This window comes from Brachyhypopomus gauderio, chromosome 12, assembly GCF_052324685.1.
Source record: "Brachyhypopomus gauderio isolate BG-103 chromosome 12, BGAUD_0.2, whole genome shotgun sequence".
NCBI classification, from domain to species: domain Eukaryota; kingdom Metazoa; phylum Chordata; class Actinopteri; order Gymnotiformes; family Hypopomidae; genus Brachyhypopomus; species Brachyhypopomus gauderio.
This window is the reverse complement of record NC_135222.1, coordinates 2,455,739-2,482,210: the sequence shown is the minus strand read 5'-3', so window position 1 is coordinate 2,482,210 and position 26,472 is coordinate 2,455,739. Positions and strand designations below refer to the sequence as shown.

Here is a 26,472-nt window from a genome sequence, read left to right as displayed (position 1 = left end):
GTCTCAAGGAAAATACTTGTGCACTGGAAGGCTAAAATCTAGATTAGGCCTACTATAAACAACTTTTTTATTTGGTCCATTAGTCACGGTTATTCTTTCATACCCTTCCAGCCCAGACCTACCTTCCTACTTTTTAAAGTCACCTGATCACCCTCTATATCTGTTACCAAGGTAACAGCTGCTGCAGCCAGCGTTTGACGTCATATTTGTTCAAAGGGAAGTTATTTTTAAATAGTTGGCAAGAAATTACTGTAGTCTGGTGCCCTCTAGTGAAACTGTTAGTACATTTTTATTACTGAAATAAACACTTTCCAATTGGCAGCAGTGAAACTTTACGACCAAGATTAATTTAACAGCACAAACCTTTATTTTTTCATTAATTAATTTCCACAACATAGACAGTCGGTTTGGTAAATTTCACCATTGAACATGACACTGTATCCCTTATTGTATCTAGAGTAAATTTACTACTGCATAATAGTTGATTTTCTTAAACATACACTAAATTCCTATCAAAGAAAAAAGTGATAAAATGTTCAGATCAGATGCTGCAATAATAGAAGGGGGCAGTAAAACAATGAAAATACAGTGAATGTTTTTTTGCTACTGAAACCAACCAAGCAGTTTCATTGTGGGATAAAACTGAAACGACACGTTTCTATGTTTTACACCAGTTTCATATTATCCAATCACATCTTCATGATCTTAACAAGTAAAACATTGCAAATAGGCCATGAGTGCAAAGTGTCTTCTATCTTGTTTGCCATTTGGCATTATACTGGTAGTTCCTGGGCTTTTGATCGACTCCATACGGTTGTTCAGAAGTAAAACCAGGCATGCTGTATTAAGTACCATAGCATACACATTTAGAATGCATTCAGTTTGAAGCTCTTACCAAAAAGATTTTTTTTCCTCAAATCCTTAACATTCCCCATATTCCTACAAGGGTACAATGAAATAATGAATAATACTTCCAAATATATTGTCCTCAATATTGCTTTGTAAGTGACACATTCACACAAGCAGGCATACACTAAAGCAGGTAAAACACATCCTTTGAATAATTTAGGATTTTCTTATCTCTTCTTGTTTTGAGCCCAGAGCCAATACAGCACAATCCACACAAAAACTGAAGACTCAAATATATTTACAGTGGTTTTCAGGAAGACAGCATAGCAAATAGAAACAAGCAGACCATATTGTTTTTTGGGAGTGAAGAGAGAACTCGCAAAAATGTTAGTAGGGGGCTCAGGTCTTGGTCATCATCGCCTTATATTTTCAATAATACCTATATTAGGTTTGTCTAGTAACAGTCCTGACGATGTTTACACGATTTACACGAGACTCATCTTCCTCATCTCTTGTACCACAACACATAAGCATAAATGTCCCACACAAGTCAGACCCATTTAAAACATTTACAAAAAAGTGAAAAACAGAGGAACCCGACATTTGAAAGGGTCAAACTGAGGACGGTGTACCTCGATTTAAGATGTCAAAGTCAAGCTATTTGAACTGGTGGTTTGGAGTTCCCAAAACTGTGAGACGTGAAGTTTGGCAGCCACAGTACAGTGACTGGACGCACACACATTTGAACTATTACACATTGCTTCCAAGTGTCTGGATATAAAGCAACCAACACTGGAATCATAGAAGAATTTGCCCGAATGGCTTTGTTTCCTTCCATGCATTTTATACCGAGGAATGTCTGTGTACAATATTTGAATTCCACAACTCTAATGAAGTTAAAATGTAGCTGTTCAGCTGAAGGAACACTGTAAGAACTACAATTAGCCGAGAGGTTTGTGACAAGCAATTCAAAGGATTACCACAAAAACATTACATGACTTCTCTTATTTTCTTTATAATTCTCTGAATAATATAATTCTTACGTATTTTCAAAAACGTTTGAATATGTTACTATACCTGTATCAATTAAATACTGCACATTATCTATATACACATTTGGAATAAATATTAAGAAATTTCTCCTCTATTCTTTGTTCACTTAACAAAAGGACATCATGACAATGTAAAACAAAGAAATGAGAAGAAATATGTACAAAATATGAAGACAAGACAGAAAAGCCAAAAACACAGGATGCGGAACAATGTCACACGCAGGCCAGAGTAAACGTGGGTGAATTAGCCGCGTGCAGCACTTTCCCCACACAGACGGGAGCAAACGCACATTGATCTGTGCTTCGCCAAATCAGAACTAATGGTGAGTGTTTAATGTGTAGTACGGCTTTCCCTTTCCACGTCTACCACAGCTGACATATCGACTGAAAACACTGGAAGGGGGATAACAGAACTACACCATAAAAAAATAATAATCAGGAAAAAAAAGCAAGGGTAGAAAATGAGAGGGCACAATTGTAGGAGGAGCTAAGTGTTGATTATCTTTTTCTTGAATCCTTTTTGCCATTGTTACCTCCCCCCCCCATATATGGTAGAGCAGGGCAGTGTAGTAGGCGGGGTTAGGGGCAGGGGGCGGGACTCTGCTCTTTTAGCATGAACAGTCCTGGTGTGGAGCAGACGGCTGCTCGGTGAGCTGCGGCCCCTGTTTGGCCCCCGTGATGGCGGGGTCGCCAGCGTCCAGGCTCTCGGACATCTTCTCGCAGATGATGTCCACCAGGCGCTCAAAGGTCTGCTTCACGTTGATGTTGTCCTTGGCACTGGCCTCGAAAAACTCGAAGCCTGGAGCAGACAGGAGTTACACACTAAAACAAAGCCCCCGCACTCATGACCAAATAGAAGTACAGAGGCACCGAATGCTGGATCCAGATAACACAGTGGTCTCAATTAAACAGAACAAGTAGGATTCACTGTGTGAAGGAATTTAATCAAATATCCTTCCTTGGCTCAAATGTCCAAGTACATTTGGGATTTAGCTGAAGTGAGCTTAGAAAAAAAGGTGTGATTGAGAAAGGTCAAACTCACCGAGGTGTTCAGAGAGTTGGCGGCCTCTCTCAGAACCCACCACCCTTTCATCCTCCATGTCACACTTGTTACCCACCAGAAGAACCTGGGCATTATCCCACGAGTACGTCTTTATCTGTGTAGACCTGTGGTAAGAAGGCCAGGCTTGTTAAAGGCAGCAACTATGCACTTGGCCCTTAAAAGCATGTGATAAAGTGGCAAGGGTGGAAAAAGTTTAATGTCCTCAAAAGAAAGAAGGCTCAAGCTCTGCTACGTTCATTTATTAATTTATTTTAAACGGGAGTTCCAGGTTTCATAAGACTGAAGAGCAAGGTTTACTCACCAGTCCTGTACTGCAGCAAAAGACTCCTCATTGGTGATGTCGTACATGAGGATGAAGCCCATGGCTCCTCTGTAGTAGGCCGTGGTGATGGTCCTGTACCGTTCCTGCCCCGCCGTGTCCTGATCACAGAAGCAGCAGACGGGCACTGGGTTGAAACATCCCACTTCAACACAAGAATGTCGTACATCCCTGGCCACGTTATTAACAACGCGCTCTCCTCTCACGCAGTGACCCGCCGGCTATAACCGATAGACCAGAGCTGCAATGGCAGCATTACTCTGGGGTGCACATTCAATCCCACAATGCCGAGTTTATTTAGCTGAGACCTCACACTAGCTTAACTTAAGATCATTTAATTACTTCTATTTAATTAGAAAAACAATGCTGGAAAAATTATATAACCTTCAAGTCTGGACTTAATCAATCAATGGGATGGTCAGTGACCCTACAGAACACATTTAGTCAACAAAGCCATGCAGGATTACAATTCCCATGTTGGTAACTAATGATTAGTTTTAGGTTTCCACATGGCCAGTGAACAGGAGTAATGAACTTGTCTTCATGAGGCTCATTCTGCAAACAGAGTGGTAAAGGACCACCAATTTCACATCTGTTTTGAAAACATGCTTCAATAGCAAGAAATGCCATGCATGGCACACCAAGTTACTATGCTACCCCCTACATTTGTTTCATATCATGTAAAACCAAACACATGCAATACAGCACACAGCCTGTGGCGTACTGAATCCTTTTGTTGGTCTTTGCTAAGCTGTTCCTACACGGTGCTGACGAGTTGGGGGAGGGGACCTAATCCAAAAAAAAAAAACAAGTTGTTAGCAGCAATGAGAAACCTGAGGCACAGGGGGAGGGGCCTGCAACCTTGTGTACATTTCTGATTGGCTGTGGGTCCGTTGTATCAGCTTCCACCCAACCATACACCCCATCAACACTTTGCCAGCCTTCCCACAGTCACACCTCACACAGACCATCATCTGCTCCTGTGATGCTAGCGCTACATGTCTACACAGCAATCTTATGAACTGGCATAGCTTATTTCCATTGTGTGTGACAGCAAATGTATATATACACTTCTTAAAACAATAATGCTCATACTATTAACAGAAAGGACATGAGTGCTTGTGCTCCATTTTGACCACCGGCACATCTACACAGTGGCTGAACATTGTGTATTTCCTTCCACAAGATCAAATTCCATCCTCATTCCTCCAATGAGGACACCGGATCTCACCCAGATCTGCAGCTTGATCCTCTTGTCATTTCTGTAGATGGTCTTCACCTTGAAGTCGATGCCCACCGTACTAACGAAAGCTGGCGTGAAGGAGTCGTCAGCGTAGCGGAACAGGAAACTGGTCTTTCCCACGCTGCTGTTTCCGATAATGAGGATCTTGAACATGTAGTCAAAGTTCTGGTCAGAAGACTCCTTTTGGCCATAACGGTTATCTGTAGCTGAAGCCATCTGAGAGGAGAAGAAACATGAGGGAAAAATCCACTGAAACTGTTTTGGGAGGAGTTTGACAGGTTAGGAGAGGACTCTGCTTTAACCATGACTCTAATATGCATTCTAAAGAAAGGTTTCCAGATGAGTCCCTGCAACGTTTCATATAACTCTTATTGGATTCATCATCCCAAATTTATTCGATTGTACACATTGTAAGTATTCTAGAAGAGGTCCATTATGGGTATCTTCTATATGAATGGAATTAAATCTCCTCACATGAAGTCTGATCACATTAATGATTTGGTCTGATTTATCTGATTAGATCTAGTGGGTACACTGCTGTGCTTTACTATGGTGTAGGCCATGGTTTGAGAGCGCAGACGCTGGTTAAGGAAAACTAATCAAATAAGAACCGCCTCTTAATCAATCTTAAAGGGCTATTCACTGAGCGTTATTGCTGCTGTGAGCAGTGAATACGTTAATGGCACAAAGAATATCACCACAAAGTGATGTGACGAGTCCGTTTTAATAAACAAAAACCAGAATAAAACAAAGAATAAAACAACAGCTCACTCACAGGATCACAAGTCTATAGCATGAATGAATGCCAGCGTATGGGATCGAACAAATCCCTAAAGCCCCACGCTAGCACACCCAAGCGCTAATCACTAGCTAACAGGGTGCATGTTGGGTGATGACAACATACCGCTGGGTCATGGACTGTCAAAAACTAGCCAAGCAAGAATGAATCATTACTTTTCAGGACCCGAGTTAGGAAGATGTTCTCCCAGGAGCCTGGGCTTGGCATGGACGTCGCACTGCCATGATCCATCAATATTTGATACAGTGCCACTGGCATGGAGCCCTTCCGCATCACCAACTGGAATCTAAAAATAGATCCTCCGATGGTGCTTCTTTGACCTCCGTTTGACTGAGGCAAAAAAATTTGTGTCCCTTGTGTAGAAAGTCTTAACGAGATCTCTTGGGGTTGCTGCCTTATCGTATGATATTATCGCATTTAAGGTGGCCAGTCATTTCACAACAGGATTCAAAACAGGATGCACAGCATGACATGGTAAGAAGCATCCATGACATAAAATGACCCGCCACTGCATGGCTACTTAGAGTCAAAAACCTGAGTCAAGCCCACAACAGCATGGCTAAAAAACAGGATTTCACACATTTGCAAATCATGGGTCACAACTGTGAGGGGAAGAGTCTCTTGCCTCAGTGAGACGCTGCATAGTGAGGGAGTGAATGTCTGATCTTAATCGGGATGATTCAGACTATAGTAAAGCTTCCTGCCATTGACTCAGGCTCAACTACCATAGCCTTGATAAAATAAACAGAAGAACAACCTTTAGACTTGATACTGTAGGAAAAATGTAACATTACACAGATGCTGGCTTCATCAAGGCCTTTAACCTTATACATTAAATACTTCAAACAGGAGGTTTAAGGAGTATTGCCAGATTTTTACTGCAAGTCAGTTTTGCAGTCTCACAGAAGCTTATATCACCACATGATGTTGTAATCTTATAATCACACAGTCCTTGAGCTGATAAGTGGGTGCATCCAATCAAACTAGCCATATATAGACATTTCAGACATTTCATCTACCTTTGGTATTTACTCGAGATGTTGTGGGTCAGCAAGCTATTGGTCCCCCAGAAACAGGAAAGCTGAGGGAGACCAGAAAGGTGTGAGAAGAAAGGTGTGCTTATTCAGAATCGGATCGGGTGCCTGCAGGTTAAGTAGGACGCACTTGAATCCATGTAATACAATGAAGGTGGCAATGCATACCAGTGTTCATAAAGTTTTAATTTACTCCGACAGCACATTTCTAGATATTGGTCACAACCAAATGAAAATCTCAAAATCAATTGATTGATCCTGAAAAGGATCATCTCATACAACTGCCTTAAATACATTATTTTCATTAAACAAAGATGACTAAATAGCCACTACACCATCAGCTGGTATGTCAGATAATTTAGCACTGCACAAATGCATCCTGGAGTGCTTAAGATGTCAACATTTCTCCAGATAACAGGGTTTGAGGCTCTAAAAATAGACTCACTTTTGTGTATATGCAGAATGGAGCCAATAGCTTTATCAGTAAGCCAAAATACTTCTGCGGACCTACACTATTTCATCAGGAGTGAAGTTCTTCAGTGTCGTTAACGAACAAGAAGCAAGCCATAGCTCCGTAGAACTGTTGTGCACGTCTTAAATGCTTTGATTATTTTCCATTATGTGCAAAGGAAAACAATTTTTTGGACATGCAGGGACAGCGGCACTGCTCAACTGAGACCAGTGACACTTCGTGAGGGCCACGTACTCAAACATTAAAACTTCAGTATATTAACTATTTTCTAAGGTCAGGAACACTCAGACGCTGACTTTTTAAGAATACTAGTTAAGATCGTCATAGCAATAAATATCGAGCTATTAGAAAGATGTAGGACTAGAAATACTCGTCCACATAAAAATAGCACAAACTCATTGTAATGTAATACTGCACTTTTGCATATGGATTGTTTCATACATATAGATGTGTAACATCCAAACGCTGGCAAAACAGTCCATTGAGCTGACAGCAAAGATACATGTACCAGCAATAACTAATTTACCAGCAGTAACTAAATGCTGGCTGACAGTCAAATGAAACGTTGTGCCGGTTCTTTATGATCATCGAGGTCGACTAAGGGAGAGAGCGAACAGCAGCTGGTAGGTAAAGTGAATTATTCGGACACGTCATGTTTGGTGTTGTAGTGCAGGCCACATCTTCTGTGCGTTTGGACACGGAGCTGTTAGTGCGGATGATGGCGGCAGGGAGACGCGCCTCATCTCCAAATGTGGCCGCATTCGTGCCTCCTGTGTTACAAAACGCAGCTCTGTACTCCGCTTTATTCAGCAAAATAACATATATTAGTCCATAGATGATCTGAGAATCGTTTATAACAAGTAATATAACGTATGCCTAATCCATATTTTTCGTAATTTAGATCGCAGAATAATACGCTCCTAAGCCCCCTCGAAATAATCAGTGACGGACTGCAAAGCACGGACATGAACTACAGGCAAAATATCAAGATTTATACGAACTTTAACACAACATGCTGCGATACAGTGTTAGAAATATCAACGCCACAGGGCAGATGTGTTTCACTGGTAGATGTAGATAGGATGTCTATCGTTTGTGTGAGGTTCATGTCAAATGAAGGTTATTCTTTCGTTTTAAGGATGAATTTACGTAGCTATTATTGTGAACTATACACTAAACATTCAGATGTATTATAATCACAGAAGCAAAAACATTTAAATAGCTAATTTCCATTTGCCTTACCGCGAGAGATGTTTTAAGCGTCAATTACGCCAATGCTGCACCTCTTCTAGCACCTGCAGAAACGGTGACGTCACTTGACGGGCATATGACGCGCCGAGTGGGCGGAGTTAGAATCAACGAGAGACGCTAATGATGCATCAAAGAACCAATCGGGGCAATGACGTAAAATATTCAGAACACGTTCATGCCGCTGGGGCCGTCATGCATAATGTACAACCCTGACGTGGGCGCGTCTATAATTGATCAGTAAAGCAGCGCTGTGAATCTACCGACTCGGATGGGGATTTGTGTCCTTTACGGGTGCAGTGGTACCTCCTCTCTCGCTCAAATACGCAGGACAGTCGTCAGGGTTGCTTATGGAAAACACACATCAACCCGTACACCATTTCTGGAATATGTCCACATAACATTTGTGTACGTCTCTAACGCACAACAGTATTATATAAGCGTTTCTTCAAGGTGTGTAGTATGCAGATAGTTTACTCTTCATTCATGTACACTTCCTGTTGACCATGACATTCGTAGAATTTACAACGGATGGCTTTGCAAGTTGTAATTTAAATGGAAAACGGAGGATTTGTGAACCTTTAGCGCCACCTTGTGTGGAATTCGTATTTGGCAGACCATTTTCAACAACAACAACAAAAAACTTTGATTTTGAGCAATAAACATGCACCGTTTGAAAGTTCAAACAGTTTGCAGGACATTAAACGACACAGGCATATCTTGCTTTTCATAAAGTTACACAAACAGACAACTTTCCAAATAATTTATTGATGGTTCTATAGAACATCCTGAATTAATCTGGAGATTTTTTGGCTTTGAAAATGGCAGATGCAAAGGTACACATGAAAATGTTCAAAACACCGAAATCTGAAGGAGATCTCGGGATTATTTGGGTTCACGACAATTTTCTGAACAAACGAACTGAACAAACATGACCTTGTTTATCATCATCAGCACTTGGAATAAATAAGAAACTTGGCACATTAGTGAAGATGGAAAGAACCCAAGAAATGACATGAAAAACATACCACAGATACGGCAGAGCCTACGTGCTGTTTTAAAAGTCACTGCATTTTAAGGCTGTGATTTTAGCACATTTTAGCGCTGTCTACTAGCTTCTGTTAGCTCTCACTGAATCATGTATTGTCTGAGAGAACAACAGTAGCTATTGTGTTATTTATTTATCCTTGCCGTTGCTCAGTTTTAAAATGCACTTTTAGTGTTTCATGTAATAAATGTAATAAAAACGAAATGGGTTTTCGGCACTTACAAAATAAAAGTCAGCCAGATATCTGATAAAAAAGAAGCAGACATTCACAATAAGACAAACATTTTCATACATTTCATTCTACCAATATTGTAATGACAAAGTTTGTTTGTGTTTGTTCTTTTAATAGTTTAAGAGCTAGTTAATGGAGTGAATCTTTTATTACATTTTATCTGTGGCTACCCGTGTATACAGTTAGTTCCAAGAAGTGGACTGAACTCCTGATGAAAACCCTGTTACAGTCATGTAAAATTGGATATAGTACTAGATAGCTGAGACTGTCTTTCTGTATATCCTGGTTCTAGCCCTTTATAAGTGTCATAATGTGTGGTTCAGATTCTTAAAGTAGTTTCAGAATGCTCCTTAAAAATACACCATTAAAACATGTACAGAGTACAGACAGGGCTCAGAGTCAACTCAACCCACAACGTTAAGTGGTGACAGTTTGACCATTTCCAATAATAAATATCAAAAGAATGTGTGAAAACTGGAAAAGAAATAATGCAAACATTGTGTAAGTGATGTTTTAAGATCAATAGTACCCCTCAATATTGAACCCAGGTGGACTTAAAAGTTACTGGCTCATTAAAGGGTGTTACTGGGTCATTGTGTGTGAAATCCCCTGAAGAGTCCTGACTACACCTAAGACAGCTTGGCATTAGTCACCGCATCACAGGGTGTATAGTGATATCAGAAGATACACACATCACAGGGTGTATAGTGATATCAGAGGATACACACATCACAGGGTGTATAGTGATATCAGAGGATACACACATCACAGGGTGTATAGTGATATCAGAGGATACACACATCACAGGGTGTATAGTGATATCAGAGGATACACACATCACAGGGTGTATAGTGATATCAGAGAATACACACATCACAGGGTGTATAGTGATATCAGAGGATACACACATCACAGGGTGTACAATGATATCAGAGGACACATACATCACAGGGTGTATAGTGATATCAGAGGATACACACATCACAGGGTGTATAGTGATATCAGAGAATACACACATCACAGGGTGTACAATGATATCAGAAGATGCACACATCACAGGTTGTATAGTGATATCATAGGACACCCGGGGATTTGGGCGAAAATATTCATTGTATGCGAACAAATGTGTACAGTTATGGACCCAGACGTCTTATTATATAAGAAGTTATAGAATCCTATAACTTCAACCTTATCTACATTAGATAGATGCTACATTAGATGCTAATTGCTCAAATAAACATCTTCAAGTAACGTGGGTCTTGTCATGTTAGATTTGGATATATATAGTATATAGTATTATATATATAATAACTCTCATTTTGGTGATACATTATGATCTTATAATCCATAACCATATTCCTCACCATTACAACTGATCTAAATCTACTATCAGTTATACAATTCTCATGACTTAAAAATAAGAAACTGTCTGGGATTTACACTTATGACGGCATACGATGGACATTTCAATCTCAATAAATAAATAAATGTAATTAAATCTCTCATGTTTTACTTCTGACATTAATTTTATACTATCTTAGGTAGCAGCTGTCACATGTGCCAAAAACTGACATCTCATGGGATTTAACATGGAATGGCCCATTTTTTAATTTCAAAATACCTTCCCTGTATTTAAGTTTTCAATGTAAAAATACCATAAAAAAAATTTCTGAAGAAATTTTGAGTTTTCTATCTTTATGCTGTGTATAGTAAAGACTAGCTGGGTAATACAGAGGGGTAACTTGCTACATTAAAATCATTGTTTATGTCCTGAGGTTATTAGTGTCATAATTATGTTTCTTTTCAATTTAATATTTGGTACATCTGTCATCGTTAATTCATCTGTTCATTTTCAAGCAGCTAAAAATATTAAGATTACAAATGAAAGCTAAATGATATTTTTCACAAGATAAATGAATATCCTAAGTATCCTAAACTAACAGTATGGTGCAAAATTCCTAGACCCTGTTAGGTTATCATAAATATTACACAGACTGTCCTCTACATACAGCATGTACATCATTTGAAGGAAGACTCTCTTTCTCAAAAGGATTCCTTACTTTGACAGTAGACCATAAACAGCTCACTTCAACTTTTGACCTCTCCTCCTCCTCCTGCACTCTGTAATCAGATCAGCTGTATATGGCAGAGAGTGATTTAGACACAAATCTGGTCTGTGTCCTAGTGACAGTTCTTATGAACTAGGCAAAAAAAGGCTTATCTGGCAGGGAAACAAATGTGCCTAATAAGGCAAAAAAAAAAAAGAGTCAAATCTGAAAAGCTGTCTGTGGTGTGGTACACTAAGAGCTCGGAGGCCTGCTATAGCCACACTGAGCCCATCACAGATGAGGAACGTGTTGCCTACGACACACTTAAATAACATAGCAGTGCTAGTCCAGGTGGTGCTGCTCTGGGTTTTCCTTGTGCCCATCACTCGAGTTCTCCACCTCCGCCCCTGTCTGTTGTGTCAGGAGACAACGTCCTGTGGTGCGGGCTCCGCACCGACATGCCGGCCAGGCTGAGGGTGTGGCTGGGCTGGGGCGAGGGCGCCCTCTGCTGGCTGCCCGTCACGCTCCCCGAGCTCTCGCCCTCCTGACGCTTGGGCTCGGGGCTGCACTCGCCCTCCGACTCGCCCTCCTCCTCCAGGGTCAGCTCGAACTGGAACTTGTCAGGGCCGGGGGGGCCGCCCTCGCCCTGCGGGTCCTGGGCGTGGGGTGTGGGTGAGGGGCTACGGGGGATCATGCTCTGGTACCACTCCCGGTTGTCCTCCAGCATGTCCAGAATGTCCTGAGCGTCGGGGTGGACCAGGTCAGCCCATGTCTCCCATAGGGGGTGCACGATGTAGTCAATGAAGCCCACCTACAGATAGGGCCAAAGCAGCGTTAGATTTGACATGTCTAACAATATAATCACACATGCACAAAACACCTTAAGTGTTAAATAGTCCACTTTTTTGTTTGTTAAATGGAATGGAGGGATTATTACAACTAGACTGGCACTGCTACATACGTTCAAATAGCTCAGGCTACAGTCTGATTGGTTTGATATGAAGCAGCTGTGTGTTTGAGACCCGAGTCTTCTCTACAGAGGCGGTGTGTTTGAGACCTGAGTCTTCTCTACAGAGGTGGTGTGTTTGAGACCTGGGTCTTCTCTACAGAGGCGGTGTGTTTGAGACCTGAGTCTTCTCTACAGAGGTGGTGTGTTTGAGACCTGGGTCTTCTCTACAGAGGCGGTGTGTTTGAGACCTGGGTCTTCTCTACAGAGGCGGTGTGTTTGAGACCTGGGTCTTCTCTACAGAGGCGGTGTGTTTGAGACCTGAGTCTTCTCTACAGAGGCGGTGTGTTTGAGACCTGAGTCTTTTCTACAGAGGCGGTGTGTTTGAGACCTGGGTCTTCTCTACAGAGGCGGTGTGTTTGAGACCTGAGTCTTCTCTACAGAGGCGGTGTGTTTGAGACCCGAGTCTTCTCTACAGAGGCGGTGTGTTTGGGACCCGAGTCTTCTCTACAGAGGCGGTGTGTTTGGGACCCGAGTCTTCTCTACAGAGGCGGTGTGTTTGAGACCTGAGTCTTCTCTACAGAGGCGGTGTGTTTGAGACCTGAGTCTTCTCTACAGAGGCGGTGTGTTTGAGACCTGAGTCTTCTCTACAGAGGCGGTGTGTTTGAGACCTGAGTCTTCTCTACAGAGGCGGTGTGTTTGAGACCTGAGTCTTCTCTACAGAGGCGGTGTGTTTGAGACCTGAGTCTTCTCCACAGAGGCGGTGTGTTTGAGACCTGAGTCTTCTCTACAGAGGCGGTGTGTTTGAGACCTGAGTCTTCTCTACAGAGGCGGTGTGTTTGAGACCTGAGTCTTCTCTACAGAGGCGGTGTGTTTGAGACCTGAGTCTTCTCTACAGAGGCGGTGTGTTTGAGACCTGAGTCTTCTCTACAGAGGCGGTGTGTTTGGGACCCGAGTCTTCTCTACAGAGGCGGTGTGTTTGAGACCCGAGTCTTCTCTACAGAGGCGGTGTGTTTGAGACCCGAGTCTTCTCTACAGAGGCGGTGTGTTTGAGACCTGAGTCTTCTCTACAGAGGCGGTGTGTTTGAGACCTGAGTCTTCTCTACAGAGGCGGTGTGTTTGAGACCTGAGTCTTCTCTACAGAGGCGGTGTGTTTGAGACCTGAGTCTTCTCTACAGAGGCGGTGTGTTTGAGACCTGAGTCTTCTCTACAGAGGCGGTGTGTTTGAGACCTGAGTCTTCTCTACAGAGGCGGTGTGTTTGAGACCTGAGTCTTCTCTACAGAGGCGGTGTGTTTGAGACCTGAGTCTTCTCTACAGAGGCGGTGTGTTTGAGACCTGAGTCTTCTCTACAGAGGCGGTGTGTTTGAGACCTGAGTCTTCTCTACAGAGGCGGTGTGTCTGAGACCTGAGTCTTCTCTACAGAGGCGGTGTGTTTGAGACCTGAGTCTTCTCTACAGAGGCGGTGTGTTTGAGACCTGAGTCTTCTCTACAGAGGCGGTGTGTTTGAGACCTGAGTCTTCTCTACAGAGGCGGTGTGTTTGAGACCTGAGTCTTCTCTACAGAGGCGGTGTGTTTGAGACCTGAGTCTTCTCTACAGAGGCGGTGTGTTTGAGACCTGAGTCTTCTCTACAGAGGCGGTGTGTTTGAGACCTGAGTCTTCTCTACAGAGGCGGTGTGTTTGAGACCTGAGTCTTCTCTACAGAGGCGGTGTGTTTGAGACCTGAGTCTTCTCTACAGAGGCGGTGTGTTTGAGACCTGAGTCTTCTCTACAGAGGCGGTGTGTTTGAGACCTGAGTCTTCTCTACAGAGGCGGTGTGTTTGAGACCTGAGTCTTCTCTACAGAGGCGGTGTGTTTGAGACCTGAGTCTTCTCTACAGAGGCGGTGTGTCTGAGACCTGAGTCTTCTCTACAGAGGCGGTGTGTTTGAGACCTGAGTCTTCTCTACAGAGGCGGTGTGTTTGAGACCTGAGTCTTCTCTACAGAGGCGGTGTGTTTGGGACCTGAGTCTTCTCTACAGAGGCGGTGTGTTTGAGACCTGAGTCTTCTCTACAGAGGCGGTGTGTTTGAGACCTGAGTCTTCTCTACAGAGGCGGTGTGTTTGAGACCTGAGTCTTCTCTACAGAGGCGGTGTGTTTGAGACCTGAGTCTTCTCTACAGAGGCGGTGTGTCTGAGACCTGAGTCTTTTCTACAGAGGCGGTGTGTTTGAGACCTGAGTCTTCTCTACAGAGGCGGTGTGTTTGAGACCTGAGTCTTCTCTACAGAGGCGGTGTGTTTGAGACCTGAGTCTTCTCTACAGAGGCGGTGTGTCTGAGACCTGAGTCTTCTCTACAGAGGCGGTGTGTTTGAGACCTGAGTCTTCTCTACAGAGGCGGTGTGTTTGAGACCTGAGTCTTCTCTACAGAGGCGGTGTGTTTGAGACCTGAGTCTTCTCTACAGAGGCGGTGTGTTTGAGACCTGAGTCTTCTCTACAGAGGCGGTGTGTTTGAGACCTGAGTCTTCTCTACAGAGGCGGTGTGTTTGAGACCTGAGTCTTCTCTACAGAGGCGGTGTGTTTGAGACCTGAGTCTTCTCTACAGAGGCGGTGTGTTTGAGACCTGAGTCTTCTCTACAGAGGCGGTGTGTTTGAGACCTGAGTCTTCTCTACAGAGGCGGTGTGTTTGAGACCTGAGTCTTCTCTACAGAGGCGGTGTGTTTGAGACCTGAGTCTTCTCTACAGAGGCGGTGTGTTTGAGACCTGAGTCTTCTCTACAGAGGCGGTGTGTTTGAGACCTGAGTCTTCTCTACAGAGGCGGTGTGTTTGAGACCTGAGTCTTCTCTACAGAGGCGGTGTGTTTGAGACCTGAGTCTTCTCTACAGAGGCGGTGTGTTTGAGACCTGAGTCTTCTCTACAGAGGCGGTGTGTTTGAGACCTGAGTCTTCTCTACAGAGGCGGTGTGTTTGAGACCTGAGTCTTCTCTACAGAGGCGGTGTGTTTGAGACCTGAGTCTTCTCTACAGAGGCGGTGTGTTTGAGACCTGAGTCTTCTCTACAGAGGCGGTGTGTTTGAGACCTGAGTCTTCTCTACAGAGGCGGTGTGTTTGAGACCTGAGTCTTCTCTACAGAGGCGGTGTGTTTGAGACCTGAGTCTTCTCTACAGAGGCGGTGTGTTTGAGACCTGAGTCTTCTCTACAGAGGCGGTGTGTTTGAGACCTGAGTCTTCTCTACAGAGGCGGTGTGTTTGAGACCTGAGTCTTCTCTACAGAGGCGGTGTGTTTGAGACCTGAGTCTTCTCTACAGAGGCGGTGTGTTTGAGACCTGAGTCTTCTCTACAGAGGCGGTGTGTTTGAGACCTGAGTCTTCTCTACAGAGGCGGTGTGTTTGAGACCTGAGTCTTCTCTACAGAGGCGGTGTGTTTGAGACCTGAGTCTTCTCTACAGAGGCGGTGTGTTTGAGACCTGAGTCTTCTCTACAGAGGCGGTGTGTTTGAGACCTGAGTCTTCTCTACAGAGGCGGTGTGTTTGAGACCTGAGTCTTCTCTACAGAGGCGGTGTGTTTGAGACCTGAGTCTTCTCTACAGAGGCGGTGTGTTTGAGACCTGAGTCTTCTCCACAGAGGCGGTGTGTTTGAGACCTGAGTCTTCTCTACAGAGGCGGTGTGTTTGAGACCTGAGTCTTCTCCACAGAGGCGGTGTGTTTGAGACCTGAGTCTTCTCCACAGAGGCGGTGTGTTTGAGACCTGAGTCTTCTCTACAGAGGCGGTGTGTTTGAGACCTGAGTCTTCTCTACAGAGGCGGTGTGTTTGAGACCTGAGTCTTCTCTACAGAGGCGGTGTGTTTGAGACCTGAGTCTTCTCTACAGAGGCGGTGTGTTTGAGACCTGAGTCTTCTCTACAGAGGCGGTGTGTTTGAGACCTGAGTCTTCTCTACAGAGGCGGTGTGTTTGAGACCTGAGTCTTCTCTACAGAGGCGGTGTGTTTGAGACCTGAGTCTTCTCTACAGAGGCGGTGTGTTTGAGACCTGAGTCTTCTCTACAGAGGCGGTGTGTTTGAGACCTGAGTCTTCTCTACAGAGGCGGTGTGTTTGAGACCTGAGTCTTCTCTACAGAGGCGGTGTGTTTGAGACCTGAGTCTTCTCTACAGAGGCGGTGTGTTTGAGACCTGAGTCTTCTCTACAGAGGCGGTGTGTTTGAGACCTGAGTCTTCTCTACAGAGGCGGTGTGTTTGAGACCTGAGTCTTCTCTACAGAGGCGGTGTGTTTGAGACCTGAGTCTTCTCTACAGAGGCGGTGTGTTTGAGACCTGAGTCTTCTCTACAGAGGCGGTGTGTTTGAGACCTGAGTCTTCTCTACAGAGGCGGTGTGTTTGAGACCTGAGTCTTCTCTACAGAGGCGGTGTGTTTGAGACCTGAGTCTTCTCTACAGAGGCGGTGTGTTTGAGACCTGAGTCTTCTCTACAGAGGCGGTGTGTTTGAGACCTGAGTCTTCTCTACAGAGGCGGTGTGTTTGAGACCTGAGTCTTCTCTACAGAGGCGGTGTGTTTGAGACCTGAGTCTTCTCTACAGAGGCGGTGTGTTTGAGACCTGAGTCTTCTCTACAGAGGCGGTGTGTTTGAGACCTGAGTCTTCTCTACAGAGGCGGTGTGTTTGAGACCTGAGTCTTCTCTACAGAGGCGGTGTGTTTGAGACCTGAGTCTTCTCTACAGAGGCGGTGTGTTTGAGACCTGAGTCTTCTCTACAGAGGCGGTGTGTTTGAGACCTGAGTCTTCTCTACAGAGGCGGTGTGTTTGAGACCTGAGTCTTCTCTACAGAGGCGGTGTGTTTGAGACCTGAGTCTTCTCTACAGAGGCGGTGTGTTTGAGACCTGAGTCTTCTCTACAGAGGCGGTGTGTTTGAGACCTGAGTCTTCTCCACAGAGGCGGTGTGTTTGAGACCTGAGTCTTCTCTACAGAGGCGGTGTGTTTGAGACCTGAGTCTTCTCTACAGAGGCGGTGTGTTTGAGACCTGAGTCTTCTCCACAGAGGCGGTGTGTTTGAGACCTGAGTCTTCTCCACAGAGGCGGTGTGTTTGAGACCTGAGTCTTCTCTACAGAGGCGGTGTGTTTGAGACCTGAGTCTTCTCTACAGAGGCGGTGTGTTTGAGACCTGAGTCTTCTCTACAGAGGCGGTGTGTTTGAGACCTGAGTCTTCTCTACAGAGGCGGTGTGTTTGAGACCTGAGTCTTCTCTACAGAGGCGGTGTGTTTGAGACCTGAGTCTTCTCTACAGAGGCGGTGTGTTTGAGACCTGAGTCTTCTCTACAGAGGCGGTGTGTTTGAGACCTGAGTCTTCTCTACAGAGGCGGTGTGTTTGAGACCTGAGTCTTCTCTACAGAGGCGGTGTGTTTGAGACCTGAGTCTTCTCTACAGAGGCGGTGTGTTTGAGACCTGAGTCTTCTCTACAGAGGCGGTGTGTTTGAGACCTGAGTCTTCTCTACAGAGGCGGTGTGTTTGAGACCTGAGTCTTCTCTACAGAGGCGGTGTGTTTGAGACCTGAGTCTTCTCTACAGAGGCGGTGTGTTTGAGACCTGAGTCTTCTCTACAGAGGCGGTGTGTTTGAGACCTGAGTCTTCTCTACAGAGGCGGTGTGTTTGAGACCTGAGTCTTCTCTACAGAGGCGGTGTGTTTGAGACCTGAGTCTTCTCTACAGAGGCGGTGTGTTTGAGACCTGAGTCTTCTCTACAGAGGCGGTGTGTTTGAGACCTGAGTCTTCTCTACAGAGGCGGTGTGTTTGAGACCTGAGTCTTCTCTACAGAGGCGGTGTGTTTGAGACCTGAGTCTTCTCTACAGAGGCGGTGTGTTTGAGACCTGAGTCTTCTCTACAGAGGCGGTGTGTTTGAGACCTGAGTCTTCTCTACAGAGGCGGTGTGTTTGAGACCTGAGTCTTCTCTACAGAGGCGGTGTGTTTGAGACCTGAGTCTTCTCTACAGAGGCGGTGTGTTTGAGACCTGAGTCTTCTCTACAGAGGCGGTGTGTTTGAGACCTGAGTCTTCTCTACAGAGGCGGTGTGTTTGAGACCTGAGTCTTCTCTACAGAGGCGGTGTGTTTGAGACCTGAGTCTTCTCTACAGAGGCGGTGTGTTTGAGACCTGAGTCTTCTCTACAGAGGCGGTGTGTTTGAGACCTGAGTCTTCTCTACAGAGGCGGTGTGTTTGAGACCTGAGTCTTCTCTACAGAGGCGGTGTGTTTGAGACCTGAGTCTTCTCTACAGAGGCGGTGTGTTTGAGACCTGAGTCTTCTCTACAGAGGCGGTGTGTTTGAGACCTGAGTCTTCTCTACAGAGGCGGTGTGTTTGAGACCTGAGTCTTCTCTACAGAGGCGGTGTGTTTGAGACCTGAGTCTTCTCTACAGAGGCGGTGTGTTTGAGACCTGAGTCTTCTCTACAGAGGCGGTGTGTTTGAGACCTGAGTCTTCTCTACAGAGGCGGTGTGTTTGAGACCTGAGTCTTCTCCACAGAGGCGGTGTGTTTGAGACCTGAGTCTTCTCTACAGAGGCGGTGTGTTTGAGACCTGAGTCTTCTCTACAGAGGCGGTGTGTTTGAGACCTGAGTCTTCTCTACAGAGGCGGTGTGTTTGTCACACATGGGGCTGATCTCCATCCCCCTGTCTCGCTCGCGGTCACCCTGCGTGAAGTACTCCACCATTATACGGTTGGTCCACTGCCGGTAGATCTCCAGGGGCTTGGTGGGGTTACTGAGGTCAGCACAATGGACCATGTTCTGCAGAACCTGAAGACGGAAGACGACAAGGCAGGTGTACACACAAGTGAGAACAAACGGAAGGAAGCCACATCACCAAACATAAAGCCGCATTCACAGATCCGAGACCTGTATCCTGTCCGAGTAGTTGTCCAGCAACAACACTCCGAGACTGGTCACTTTCTTGGTCTCCACCATGGTCTTCAGGTCTGCCAGGAAATTCATGTGTTTGGACATGTCTGTCGCTAGGACCTGCATTCAAACAGTCAGCAACCAGTCGGTAACCAGTTGGTAAGCAGCTTACATCAAGGTTAGGATCATGCAAACCAAATCATCTCAGCATCTCACCATGTCAATCACCATCTTGCGCAGCGACTGCCGCTGCTTCTTATTCAGGTACTGGAAGATATCACAGTTCTCCTCCTGAAGCAGCTTGAAGCCCACAGCCAGGTGGTGGTTCTCCAGTACGGAGGAGTCGTTGTACATTAGAGCCAGCTCTGAGTCTGTCCAGGAAAGGGGCAGTGAACGTTTATCTTTTAAACGCCGGTGGATGTGTTTAATGTGTCATTCATCCAGACCTTTTCTATTCTTTTTGCTTTAGAACCAATGCAGTGATTATAAAGCAAGAAATCACTGACTGAGCACCAAAAAGTGGGACCAGCAGTCCAACTGAACCTGCTCTCCAACTTCATGTGGTTTATACAATTTACACTGCATGACTTTACACTTAAAATTTACACTTACACTAGAGTGTTTGCCTCCCCCCCATGTGAAATTATCACAAATAAACCTACTAGTGTTAATCAGGAACTGGTTGGAGACTCCAGGGTGATCTACATCATGAATGGCACTGGCAAACAGAGCCGCCATGATCTCAAGATCAGTGAAGACAGCCTGGAGAGAAGAGAAATACAAACACAAACACATTATCGTGTGGTTGTTATTCATGTGCCCAAAGCTCCACCCCTTCTGGTTTGCGTTGAGAAGATCAGTGAGGAACCTCCAACGCTGGTGAGGAGAGCAGCACGTGGGTGGACTGCACCACGTCAGCAGCGTGGATGTTGTTGTGGTAGGCTACGTCGGCGTGATAGTGGTCTTCCAGGGTCATCATGAAGGTGATGAACGTGTCTGGTGGGATTTTGAAGCTCTTCAGCAAGTCTCGTTCCTAGATGAGAAGTGACAGTGTGCATTGTTCACCAGAAAGACAAAAACCGGCCATACCCCGGAAAACTTTACAGCTGATGAAGGAGATGGGAATGAAGGATAAGACAAAAGGGAAGGAGATGATCACTGAACTCGTGTACCTGAAAAATGGTGTACATGATCACCGTCAGGGGCCGGTTTCCTGAACACTCAGCAATCTTAAAGACATCGATACCCCATCGATTAATGTCCTCAACTTCCTGGAGGCAGAAATGCTTGAGATCAAACAAAACCTTCCCTAAGTGTACATCCTAACTGCGTGTAATTAAACCTTATGAGATCTTCTCAATGGAGAACTGGACTCATTCTTAGCCTGGCTGTGGTCCTAGGAGGCTGGAGCGTGTGGGGGACGAGGGCTGTGGACTCACCTTGGCCAGCAGGCTCTCGTGCTCCGTGCTGACCCCGAAACGCGGGATGCAGCTGGGGGCCACGCTGGGGCTGTGGGTGAGCTTCTTCACGCCGCTGATCTGGGACATGGGCCTCCTCTTCTTCTCCTTGTCCTTGGGCGGCGGGGACAAGATCTCCACATCGTGCTGCTTCTCTGTAGGGCGCACACACACACACACACACACACACACACACACACGCACACACACGCACACACACACACACACACACACACACACACGTGTTGGAACGAGGATGAGCAGCCCTCGACTGATGGGTCAGTATTTTCCCAGAATGCCAGCTGAGGTGGCAGGAGGTCATGAGCAGACAGCAACACAGTAGTAAAGCACCTCTCACCAGGCTCCTTCAACTTCCTCTTCCTGTGTCCCAGCACCATAGTTACAACATCCAGCCAATACTCTTCAAATATTCCACTATTTGAGGTTCAGATATTCCATTGACATCGTTATAGTGTTTGTTAGGCTGTGCAGATGTTGGTCTCTCCATGTGTCTCCTTTGCATCACAATATTAAATAACACGCACGCGCAGTCCGAAAGCAACATTACAGTCCCCATGGCAACAACAGTGTGTCAAGGAATGTGTCCATCCTTTGAAAACATTCCTTCTGTTGTGCTAGACTCACAGCTCCATGCTACAGTATACGCTGCTACACGGCTAGCAAGATCGTACGCAATTAAACAGGAATTTTACACACTCAGGAAGCACTGCATACATGATTGCACAAGCTCTTGTGTGCAAACACACACACACACACACACACACACACACACACACACACACACACACACACACACACACACACACACACACACATGCAAAAGACACTATATGAGCAGCAGATATTGACTCTTAGGATAATTTTATTGGAGCTAAATTAATGCACGTGACCTCCACTTTCATTCTTATTCTGTCTACATTCCTATTAATATAATTTTGCTTAATATTATCATTGTATGTGTTTTCATAATGTGTTTAAGGTTTGTCATAACGTGTCAGTCTCCCTGGTAACAAGCATCACAGTCAGACCTCAGGTGCAAGTCATGTTGAGACTCACCTAAAAATGTGTTTGCTATGAACTCCGACACTTGGTTTCCTGAGCGGCTGGTCTCTGACAGCTGTGTGAGCTCTCGGTTCAGCATTCTCTTAAACTGCACACAGAACATATGATTCATGGTGACGGGTTTGTGGCAATCTGCTCATGGATAATTTGGCTATCACAGACATAATCAGAAGCAATAACACTTTGAATGAGGTGCAAAAAAACAGTCAAAGCATACACCTCTTAGGATTACACACACGTCCCAATACAATGACACCTCAGCCAACTTCTACCACCTTGTGAAGCTCTTGTGACCATTTTCTGTGCTGTAGAACACAGGTGCACATTGCCAGTATACCAACAGTAATGTGTTTTACCAAAGAACTTCCACCCTGAGTCCAGTTCAACATTGTGCACTTTCAACACGTGGCTTCTCGTGCTCTTAGACCTGGTTTTGCAGTATGTGGGTTGAGAACGGGCTGGGACAGAGCCGGACAGAGGCTCTACTCGCCAACCCTGTCACCAGGCACACAGGTCCTGGACCAGCCTGGCTCCACACGCCATGCTCAAGGGCACACGCCTCACACAGGTCCTGGACCAGCCGTGCTCAAGGGCACACACCTCACACAGGTCCTGGACCAGCCTGGCTCCACACGCCGTGCTCAAGGGCACACGCCTCACACAGGTCCAGGACCAGCCGTGCTCAAGGGCACACGCCTCAGCCTCAGTGTTCATAAATTCACACGCTCATAAATTCTTCAGTGCAGGACGAGGGAGCTACGGCGTGTAAGCTCACATTCACATTTCCGACAGCGAGGCGTGTCCACGTGTCCGTGTGTCCGTGTGTCCGCGTGTCCGTGTGTCCACGTGTCCGTGTGTCCGTGCGTTCATGTGTCCACGTGTCCGGGTCGTAGTTGTCACATCGTTTCACAAAAGAGACGGCGGAGAGTATGACATCAAAGGAGACGGAGTGACGCGCACGCGGCTGAGGGTTCTCCGGTTGCCATGGTGCCTGCTTGTATACAGAGCTGGCCGTGTAAGGAGGAAGGACCCCTCACTTAGACTTCACGGGCCTCTGAGAGGAATGCCTGATCAATTAATGAACCTCCATCATCTTTGCAGAAGCTGTTATGTAATCAGAAATATGTCTATGATAGGGATGCCATACAACTGAGGGCACCACGCAGATGACTGCATGCATGTTCACACTCACACACACACACACACACACACACACACACACACACACACACACACACACATTTCATATAATCAAAATCTGTCATATATGATATATACTAGAAAAATACATACATACATCTAAATCTACAGTATCCTCTGCAATTTGCTCAGTTTCTGCAAGGCACTGATACTCCACTTGTTGAGTGGTCCTGTGTCCTGCGCCAGGTCCACTGTGTCCTGCTCCAGGTCCACTGTGTCCTGCTCCAGGTCCACTGTGTCCTGAGCTCTTTCCACACATTTGCACGCAACACGGAAGACGCATGGAAACACGCGGGTTCAAAAGTGCTGGTTCAAACGGAGTGATCTTTACACCCCTGGCGTGAGCGTGTGCTCGCGGTGGGTGGCGTGAGCGTGAAGCTTGCAGCCTCTGTTGCACTTACCGGAGGGGACGTGGGAGCAGCGTCCAAAGGGTCTGCCTTTGGCGTCCCGGCACGCGCCAGCCCATAGTGAGACGCAGCCGCGGGGCAGAGCTCAGGTTTGCTCAGTAAGGTCCTCCAGGGTCACTCCCCGAAGTCTCACCATAGTGAGAGCGAAGACTAGTTAGAGCAGGAGCAGGCCGGCGGAAGAGCGTGTGCCGATCGCACGAGCGGACCGTAGCGCGGAGGGACGGCGTCTGCGTCTTCCCGCGAGGCAAAGTGCAGCAGCGCTGGCTGCTGTCACCCTGCAGGGTGTGTAAAATTTGGGGGGGATGACACTATGCAGATTACGTCTAGCCCCTGGCCCCTCCCCCTGCTCGTGCAGCACACTGGACAGCAGCCAATCAGCTGCTCCTGACAACAGAGGCTGAGCCCAACCGGAACATCTGATTGGTCCAGCGAGCGTGGAGGGAGGTGTGTGTGTGTGTGTGTGTGTGTGTGTGCACACGTGGGGCTGGAGAAGCCTGAATGTGTGTGTGTGTGTGTGTGTGTGTGTGTGTGCGCGCTCTGTGTATTAAATGGGCAGGAGGATAAAATGTGAATTAAGCAGCGGCTCCATTCAGAAGTCACCAGGAGAGTGAATCAAAGAAACAGGAGGAAAATGGAGGATTTTATAAGGCATGTTAGGTGTGAGAAATGAAGATAAATTATGTTCCATTTTTTATTTTTATCACTTTAAGATTTCACTTCAGCACCTTAAGAAAATATTTTTTAAAGCGCTAGCAAACAACTGCAACTCGTGGAGAAATCTTAAAGGCAAAATAAATTAAATCTCCTTGTAATGGTTCAATTTGTTCTTAATTGACCTCAGATGGACTCAGCGTGCTCCGACACATTTCTGTGGGATTTGGGACACACACGCAGCAGATCATCATGTCTATTTTTAGCATCGCGTCATTTTCTGCCCCGCCCCTCGCCGGTTCACCGCACGTATGTTTGTGTAAAGTGGGTTTCGGGAGCCAAGCACTTCATCACAACAAGCCCGTGCGGCAATGGAGTCACAGGGCAGCCAATCAGAGCGCCGGGCACTAAGCTCGGTGGAGGTCTCGCGTGACATCAGAAGCGCACCACTGTGCTCATTCAGATTTAGCAGCATGCGTCTGGGCAGACGCTCTGGGTGTGTCGGTGTGTGTGTGTGTGTGTGTGTGTGTGTGTGTGTGTGTGTGTGTGTGTGAGCCTATAAGTCTCTACATGTTCATGTAAGGGTGGGGGAGGGTCACAAGTACACTGTATGCAAATGTGGTCCTTCCAGAAATAGAGACGCTTGAAACAAACAAATAAATAAAAAAAACCCAAAAAACCCTGTTTTGCGCATGATCATTTCAGGCTCATCAACAACAACAACAACAACAACAAAAATGTGGGAATTTGCACAGTGGTTTATTTGGTAATATTTGACCGCCTGCCATAAAACAAAACAAGAAAATACAAGAACAAGAGAGATGAAGTGAGCACTGTTTTTGTACAGTACACACTGAGGTAGGAGGGTCAATGGGGAAGTGATATACCTTATTGGAGGCCATCTCGCTGACCGAGTGTCTGGTCTGCAGGGTCTCCAGCTGGTCCAGACACCAGTCCAGCTCCTCCAGGGTCTCCATCGCCAGCTTCTGGTACGTCTCATCTGCGGAGAGACAAGTGACACAACACTCAATGCTATAGCTTCTTCCACACATTCTTCTGGCATGGCTACACCCACATCTCCTGAGAGAGTCCATTAGTGATATTTTAAAAATAAAATGGTAAATAAAAACATACTTTTAGATTATTAGATTATTTAATATGGACAACATTAAAACTCTTTTGTATTTTACAAACGTTGGGCATGGTGCTGTGTTCACACTGCATATGCCCTGTGCTCAGTGTGTGTGCATGCTCTTCTTACTGATGTTTTGATTATTAAATGTTTTGACTGCCAAGATAAAAACACAACAATACTCATAAAGAACTCATCTTGACTCGCCATGGCAACCTCTTGCCTTTGCAGGCTCCTGCCTTGCAGGCTTTCATGTTGCTGCTTTTGCAGGCTGTAGCCTTACAGGCTGGAACCCTGGCTCCGTTTGGTGAGCTCTGGCAGCGCAGAACTGCGCTACATACAGTTCACGCGTTTGCGAAATTTTACTCAAGACTCCCAACCCCAACAGAATTAGCCCAATCTCCCACGTGACAGCCAGAGCCCGTATGGAACACACCTGTCAATCCTGTCTTGCACATGGAGGGCGGGTTGCTGCCTGACGAGCGCCTGCAAGAGAGGAGGAAGAGGAGGAAGAGGAGGGTGAGGAGGGTGAGGTTCAGCGCTGAGGTCTGAGCCATCGCTGGTGCGCTAGTCTCCAACATTCTTTCCATGTCACCATCTCCCACAATTCTCTTACTTGTTGCCGGCACGGTCCTGCAGATGGGTCAACGCGGCGAAGTTGCTCCGTACTGTACGCAGGCTGGCCAGGACCTGAGAGAGACCATGTCAGCATCTTACACACATGGGGTTTTTGCTATGGCTCTTTGGGAGTGGTGGAAGGCCTATGGGATGATAAGTGATCATCTACAGCTACAGGGATGGTAAAACAGAGCAGAGTTATTGGAGGAGAAATTCACTCACCTGCGCAAATGGAGTTACGATCATGTCTTCTCCATGTCTGAAATGAGAGGGGAACAAAACTGTGTCAAAGCTCCTCAGGTTCACAGGATCACTAGTCCTGTTTCTCATTACAGGATCACTAGTCCTGTTTCTCATTACAGGATCACTAGTCCTGTTTCTCATTACAGGTTGCTCAGGGTTCTTTGGTTGAGGTAAATATGGTTCCAGATGGGGAGCTGTACAGTGGCTGAATCGGACCCCCATGGAACCACAACACAGCATCCACACCCACAGGCTCTATGGTAATGCAGTCACGCCATAGCCAGACTAACTGAGCCAACTGCAGAGTTCAGAGAGAGTGGTGAGGTACCTGGCCACCAAAACAGACCACTTCAGTTTACAAGACTTGAGTGGTACGTACAGCCTTCCATGATCAACTGACTAGTATCCATTGCTTTAATAATATGAATGACTTTATGAGTTACTTTTTTTTCTACTTATGTATAACTTGACCATCATGCTGGTAAACTGAAG

At 45.8% G+C, this 26,472-nt stretch overlaps 2 protein-coding genes across 11 annotated transcripts in view; both read right to left on the bottom strand.

Moving 5' to 3' along the window:
* Positions 1 to 344: 344 nt before the first annotated feature.
* On the bottom strand, positions 345 to 8,228 carry rab3ab (RAB3A, member RAS oncogene family, b). 2 transcript variants are annotated; one of them, XM_077024380.1, is made up of 6 exons: positions 8,074 to 8,128; positions 6,345 to 6,406; positions 4,515 to 4,742; positions 3,266 to 3,384; positions 2,944 to 3,068; positions 345 to 2,700 (listed from the first exon to the last, which is right to left on the bottom strand). In XM_077024380.1, the coding sequence occupies exons 3-6, from the start codon at positions 4,740 to 4,742 to the stop codon at positions 2,510 to 2,512; spliced, it is 663 nt and encodes a 220-aa protein (XP_076880495.1). In that variant the 5' UTR covers positions 6,345 to 6,406; positions 8,074 to 8,128; the 3' UTR covers positions 345 to 2,509. The 2 variants fall into 2 exon arrangements, with proteins under 2 accessions (XP_076880495.1, XP_076880494.1); XM_077024379.1 differs by lacking the exon at positions 6,345 to 6,406 and having other exon boundaries at positions 8,074 to 8,228.
* A 599-nt stretch (positions 8,229 to 8,827) lies between these two features.
* LOC143528594 (3',5'-cyclic-AMP phosphodiesterase 4D-like) overlaps positions 8,828 to 26,472 on the bottom strand; it is a 67,164-nt gene continuing 49,519 nt past the window's right edge. For all 9 annotated transcript variants that reach the window (XM_077024369.1, XM_077024371.1, XM_077024372.1 and 6 more), the window contains 13 exons: positions 25,960 to 25,996; positions 25,736 to 25,809; positions 25,556 to 25,605; positions 24,875 to 24,987; positions 21,724 to 21,817; positions 20,629 to 20,801; positions 20,362 to 20,460; positions 20,058 to 20,222; positions 19,852 to 19,951; positions 19,406 to 19,560; positions 19,187 to 19,309; positions 18,905 to 19,087; positions 8,828 to 12,218 (listed from right to left, as the gene is read on the bottom strand). In XM_077024369.1, the coding sequence (XP_076880484.1) occupies positions 11,790 to 12,218; positions 18,905 to 19,087; positions 19,187 to 19,309; positions 19,406 to 19,560; positions 19,852 to 19,951; positions 20,058 to 20,222; positions 20,362 to 20,460; positions 20,629 to 20,801; positions 21,724 to 21,817; positions 24,875 to 24,987; positions 25,556 to 25,605; positions 25,736 to 25,809; positions 25,960 to 25,996 (1,795 nt within the window). In that variant the 3' untranslated portion in view covers positions 8,828 to 11,789. The remainder of the gene's footprint in view (positions 12,219 to 18,904; positions 19,088 to 19,186; positions 19,310 to 19,405; positions 19,561 to 19,851; positions 19,952 to 20,057; positions 20,223 to 20,361; positions 20,461 to 20,628; positions 20,802 to 21,723; positions 21,818 to 24,874; positions 24,988 to 25,555; positions 25,606 to 25,735; positions 25,810 to 25,959; positions 25,997 to 26,472) is intronic.